This window comes from Brassica rapa, chromosome A09, assembly GCF_000309985.2.
Source record: "Brassica rapa cultivar Chiifu-401-42 chromosome A09, CAAS_Brap_v3.01, whole genome shotgun sequence".
Lineage (NCBI taxonomy): Eukaryota > Viridiplantae > Streptophyta > Magnoliopsida > Brassicales > Brassicaceae > Brassica > Brassica rapa.
Window position 1 is genome coordinate 13658456 of NC_024803.2, and position 6915 is coordinate 13665370.

At 35.2% G+C, this 6915-nt stretch overlaps 1 protein-coding gene across 1 annotated transcript; it reads right to left on the bottom strand.

Annotated features, from left to right (window-relative positions):
- Window positions 1–5715: 5715 nt before the first annotated feature.
- Window positions 5716–6613, bottom strand: LOC103839307 (fe(2+) transport protein 1-like). Its single transcript, XM_033278316.1, has 4 exons — window positions 6440–6613; window positions 6256–6337; window positions 6178–6206; window positions 5716–6018 (listed from the first exon to the last, which is right to left on the bottom strand). Exons 1-4 carry the CDS (start codon window positions 6611–6613, stop codon window positions 5716–5718), a joined length of 588 nt encoding a protein of 195 aa, XP_033134207.1.
- Window positions 6614–6915: the final 302 nt, after the last annotated feature.

The following is a 6915-nucleotide window of genomic DNA, read 5'->3' on the forward strand; positions in this document are numbered from 1 at the left end:
CTTCCGGCAGCTCAATAGCACGAGGTCCACAGTGAAGTCTTTCGTATTTCGAGCGCAGAAGAGCAGCAAGAACTCTAGATGTTCCATGTTTTTTGTACTGCCCTCGCACATCAGATGTGCATTGATGTCCCAAACTTGCATTCTTCACAAAATACGTAGGATAATCACCCACTTGCTTAACACATACCCTCCAAGTACACTTTTTATCAACGCATTTAGCCGTGACGTACCGTTTGCAATGCCTGAACTTGAACCTGCACACCTCCGCGAGTGCATAGATCGACATCGTCAACTTAAACTGCGCTTTGTCCTTAAACTGCCTTCCAACAAATATATCAGAGTCCTCCTTATTGAAGTCGATATCCTGCGGTTGGAACTCGATTCCTTCTATATCATTAAACACAAGAACTGCATCATTATATCCATACATTTCTGAAACTTGTATCCCTTTCATGAAAGCCTCTCCACCCTGAAATTGTGAACTTATTCTTACATGAGGATCCACAAACAGGTCCTCATCTTTGATCACACGGCTGTGTGTGTTATGCTTTTCTGGTGGATTAGCCTCACCAAGATCAATACTTGCACCTGTATTTGTTTCATCCGACTGTGTACAACTAACGGTTACAGAAGTGGATGGAAAATGTTTTCTTGGGATGCATGCTTCGCCACCCTCAAAATCTGTAGTTTAGGTGAAAGGAGGACTAGCAAACTCATCATCAGCTTCGATTATTCGGTTGTGTTTGTTGTATTGTTTATGTGGTGTAACAAGAACAATATGATCACTTTCGCCAGAAGGAGTTTCATCATTGTGATCACATGAAAAGGTTCTTGTCTTCGTTGCTCCTCCACCATGAACTTCTGTAGCGTCGGTAAGAGTAGGATCAAACTACTCATCATCATCTTCGATCACGTGGCTGCGTTTCTCGTTTCATTGTGGTGGTGTAACCAAAACAACATTGCCAACATCAGCGTTCCTGGTTGCAAAGGTCAGTGCACACCTTACAGTTTCAGAGGACGATTTGGTGAAACGACGATCAACAAAATCATCGTCGTGGTTTTGTTGGTTTCTATCTTTTGGTGGAGTTATATTAACAACATCGACGCTTCCGCAGATATCAGAATCTTCGGTGTACGAAAAGTCAATGATTCGTGAGGTACATACGAAATCCCTTAGGTTGTCTGTGTTGTCTTCGTAATGTCTCATATTGCAACACTGTTTGCCTGACGAAGATCCACCTTGGCCGTTGGCCTCTTCAAGACCCTTGACCTCTAACTTTGGTGACCACAGAACGCTCATAATCGTTACGACCAGACCGTCCACCACGCCCTCCTTTTGATGGACATCCATCAAAATCATCATCTTCGTCTCTCTCACAATCATTTCCAACAAATTCATGCCAGCCATTATAATCATAATCCTCGTCATCTTCATCTTCATCTTCATTTCCAATGTCATCTTTATCTTCATTTTCACAGTCACCTTCATCTTCATCTTCATCTTCAGCATCATCTTCATCTTCATCTTCATCTTCATTATGAACATAGTCCTCGTCATCTTCATCTTCCTCGTCATCTTCATCTTCATCTTCATCTTCATCTTCTTTTGCAACGTGATCTCTTTTGTTTTCTTCCGAAACTGCTTCAACGTTAGCCCTCTTTTCCTTCTCTTGTAGCGTACAGTTTTGTTGATGCATATTATCCGGATTAGCCCCACAAACGGCATCTTCAGCTGCTTAACGTGAGCCCGCTTTTTACTTTCATTCTCCACTACTGTTCCTAGTGCACAGCTCTTTTGTTTCTCTTGTTGTAGCATATTACCCGAAGCCGGATTAACCCCATCTACAGCGGCTCTACTATCTTTATCCTTCAAACCTTGCACCCCTTCAGTCGTCTGTGAGTTCAATCCAAATGATGCTTCATCTGCTTCTACTTACCTAATTAAAAACTCATCATCATCCATTCCGAGTGATGCATCCATTTGCGACAAGATATCTTGTTTGGACATTAAAAGACTTGTCTGTCCTATGAAGAACCTTGAATATTTTATAATCAGTGGTGGTTGCTATCTCCACTGGTGCGGCCCTTTTACCAACCATTTCACTCTCTCCATCAATTAGCCAATAACACATTTCGACCTCTAAATCTCTTCCCAATAAACCATAAGAAGCAAGAATAATATCTTTCAAACCGTTAACGCCCTTGATTTGCAAGAAGTCGACTGCTCTACCCATTCTCTCATTATCTATCTTGAAATCCCAACCACCATTATCATACTTTATCCACCGACCGGCCATAACAACAACGTGTGACCGTGAGTTTCCTACACCCCAACGAACAATTACAAATAAAATTATAGGAACAAAAACGCAAAGATTCGGCAATGTCGAAGGGAGATAGTGTACCTTCTTTGGTGTTGCTACTGCTCGCCTGAGATTTACCACAAAAACTTCCACCGGAGCCACGTACACCGCTATTAGTTTCCAACATTTTCAGATCTGGTGGATGCATTTCGCTGAACAGAACTTAGATAGAATATATCTCAGCTCTTCTACTAGGAATTCTTTGCATTATCCACCAGGCCATATCCACTAATTATTTTATTAATTTTATCACCAAGGATTGTACGGCTAGTTAAATGGCGCAAAAAATAGCGGCAAAAATACCCGGATTTACCTAGGTAAAAAAGCATTTCACCTTCGCCGACGGGATGAAAAAAAAAACTAAACCACCGAGTCTGACCGCCGAGTTTCGCACGTGCGAAAAAGTCTTTGAGTTGCGTGGAGATGTCGGTGTGGGTTAAGTTATGTGGGTTGCAAAGTATAAGTTATTGGGTCGAAAAGCTAAAAAGGTCATAAATTATTTATCTCTCGTATAGGTAAGCAAATACCCAATAAAAACTTGGGCCGACTCATTCTCATAATTAAAAACTATATGTGACCCTCGTATATAACAGACCCGAATATATACAGACCATTAGTTATACAGATCAATTGTCCTGGTCTTTTTTCTCTTATTTGCATATCAAACATTTTAACACTAACACTTATCTGCATGCAGTTTATGTATTATTTTAATATATATTTTTTTCCTGCATATAAAAAGATGAATGGCAAATAAAATACAGTCCATTCTGCATCAAAAAGGTACTGCAATTATTCTGCATTTGGAGTGTGTTTCATTCAAACCCTAAATGTATGATTGTTATCAGGCGAAGCCAAAGACTTTTTATAATGGGTTTACAATATAAAATTTAATATATGGTGTTTGCAAGTTTGAGAAGAAACTTTAGAAAATAATTTTTTTTTATATTTCGCCTATCACGTTGTAGTAGTTATGGACTTAGGGGTTTAACACATAAAATCGAAAAAATGTGGATCAATAACATATTATAAACAAAATAATAATTGTGTGAAATAAAAAGGTATGGGTCCTTTAAATTTAGAAGACACAGTTGCATATACAAAAAATTGAAGGTTGTTCCAGATACGACCAGCACGTGAGACTTGCTGGTGGTTCGTTCCTGGAAGTTTCTTCTCAGCTTCAAGGTTGTCTAATACAGAGCTCTCATGGCGGCGAAAGTGGTGACACTCGGATGCTTATATTGCTTGCTCGAGAAGACTAATACACCAAGCCGAAACGATTTATAGTGATTCAGTCTCCTCAAAACAGATATCACCTCATCGAGCAGTAACAAAACCGAATACGACATATTTATCTAGAAATTGATTTTCAACGTCCTCTTTCAGTAAAGAGAGGCGGTTCTCAAGAATGTGAGTGCTCTGCTAAATGCATGAAAGAAGGTATGGAGAAAATGATTCTTTTATTAACACTTGGCATCGTACTAAAGTTTCATCGCTTTGTCGTCTCTACGGATCTATCGACTTAATGGTGATAGATCAGATGGATTACCGTTTTTAACATAAACGTGTAGAGGAATAAGGAATCTTTATTGATGCTATGATTATATTGAGAGGATTGATAAATTAAGTAATCGAACTTGAAGTTGAAGGTTTATCACGTAAAAATGTTCGTCGAGAAAAATATAGATGGTATGAAATTCGTTTTAAAGGAATGTTAGTGTGAATGCATTAAATTAAGTAATCGAACTTGAAGTTGAAGGTTAAGCATTTTACTAAATAAAAGTTTCTCGTGAAACCATATCACGACGTCATATTCCTGCCAATAAACTTTTAAGGTAAGTTCTAAAAGTGTTTCTCCTTTAATATATAGGAGATGTTTCCATAGGTAACTGGGTATTTTCCTGCGCCAGTGTAGTATAATTTTTTTAATTTAAACTAAATTTAAAATTAATTTTTATTAATATTGTATATTTTATTATTTTCTTACTAATATTTTAATATAAATTTTATTTAGTTAAACACAAATTTAAGATAAAAATAATTTTGTTTATGTAAAATTATATTTAATAATATAGGCATATATTTAAAATCATAATCTTATACATTTTTACATATATTCCTTTTGGTTAAATATATTAAATAAACTTATATAAGATTAATAAAATTGATATAAAATTATATATTTATCAAAAAAAAATTAGACATTATTTATAAAATATGTAGATATAAAAGAAACTAATAATTTTACGATTAAAAGTTAATAATTTTTTAAAGAATTGTATAAAATTTACGTAATAAAAATTGTATAATTATAAAGAGTATTATTAAATAATATTTCAAATTTTTAGTGTCATATTTGAATATATTTATTTTAATGGTATTGTATGATTTATTACTATATTCTTAATTTTTTTTTATCAAATATATACATTAATATTAGATATAATTTTTCATGTCATATTTAGTCATAAGCCATATCATCAATTTTAATAGTCATGTCGAATTTTTTTGTGAAAGTTATTATGTGGCAAATCATTTTTTAAATAATGTGTAGGGGATAATCTTTCAAGCTTGTTTTATGGGCAATTGTCAATAATAGCACATTTCGAGTTTTTGTCTCAAAAATTACACTAGAAGGAGAAAGTCACAAAAATAACATTCATTAAAGGGTAAAATATCCCTAATACCTTTAGTTTAAAATTAAATAAACAAACCAAAGTAAATAAAAACAAAAAATGAAAAAAAAAAATTTTTATAGTTTCAGATTATATGTTTTTTTATAACTTTTTTTGAATTTTTTTTTTTTGAAATTGTTTTTTTTACTTTTTTTCAATTTTTTTTATAATTCAAAAATACTTTTTGAAACTGTTTTTTAAATTTTTATTTTAAATTTTTTAGTATTTATTTTTTATTTTAAAAAATTTTAATCTCTAATTCCAAAACCCCACCCTTTAATTCTAAAATCTAATGTTTGGATTAATTAACCCAAGGGATATAAGTGTATATTTACCTCTTTAATGAAACCTATTTTTGTGACTTTGAGTTTTGAGTGCTAGTTTGAGAACAAAAATTTGGTTTGGTGCTATCCTAGTCTTTTTCTCTTGTTTTATTGTGTAAAACTAAAAATCATGAAGTTTCATTTCATCAAATCCCGTTACACAATTTTTTTTAAACTCATTACACAATATATTTATCGCACAGCATGACGTAATTAATATGACAAACAAACAACAAAGGAAGAAAACAGTACTTCACACGATCGAGTACAGCAAGACCCAATGAGATAAAACAAAATTTTCATAAAACCCAACTTAATTAACCAAACTCTTTTAGAATATTAACACCAAGTTGTTTACGCCCTTTTGGCGAGGATTGACATTCCACCGCAGCCAAGCAGAGCGGCAAAGAAACACTTAATCTGAAGCTTGATGCTACCTTGGAGCTTTGGTCCCATGAGCTCGGCTGCTAGAAGGTTGACGAGGGCCATGTAGATGAGCAGTCCTGCTGAGCAGGCGTTGAACAGCCCGACAGTGATCAATGCAGCCGGGCTGTTATCTCTATAAATACTTGACAATGCAATCCCTAAAACGATTCCAAATGGTGTTGTAACCGCGAAAAAGGCGATCACCAACTTTTTCACAGTTGTATATACCGCCTAGTCACAATATACAATATTTTGTCAGTATAAACATGTGCTATATCTAAAAGGCATAATGGATTTACATGATTAATTAAACCATTTTCTCAATTCCATTTGTACTTCTATAAATATGTATTGTATCAAAACTCAATAAATATGTAGCTTCCAGATTACCTGGAGGATGCAGCCACCAAGACCAATGCCTTCAAACATTTGGTGAAAACAAAGATTTGCAACAAAAGAGGTCTCAACCTTTAATGGTGCATGTGTCATTTGTTGCACCTAGATATAGTGCAATGACCACAGAGTGAACTATAGTTCCAAGCTCCAAAACCTGTCGATATGTGTTTGCACAAACATATGGAAATGAAATGCTTAATTTAATTATTTATAACTTAGAGCATTTTAAAAAGGTACGTTTAAGTGGTGTACTAACCATTTCTCGGTACCCCAATAACTGTGAGTCACTATCATCTTTAGTAGTTAATGTAACTCCGTGACCGTGGCTATGACCATGAGCTATTATCGGATTCGCTCTCTCCTGATCACCGTTACCAGCAGCAGGCACAATTTCACTACCGGTCTTGCTACTGTAGAAGCTAGTAGCCATTATGGCAGAGTGACTAGTGCCGACAACATAGCGACAAATCCCGTGAATGGGAACTTTTGCCACGGGTCATCCTCTAGACATTCTGACGACAACATCTGGAAGGAGTCAGGTAAAAAATGCATGAAACTTGTTCCCATGGACGGATCTGAGATTTCAGAGGTCTGAAACATTTTGTAAAGAACTTTATTAAAAAAATATTTCATAATTTGGGGGCCTTAACTATGTAAAATCTCTCCAAAAATTTTGGAGGCGGAGGCCAATGTTTCATCCGGCTGTCCCAGATCCGGAGCTGCTTGTTCCCA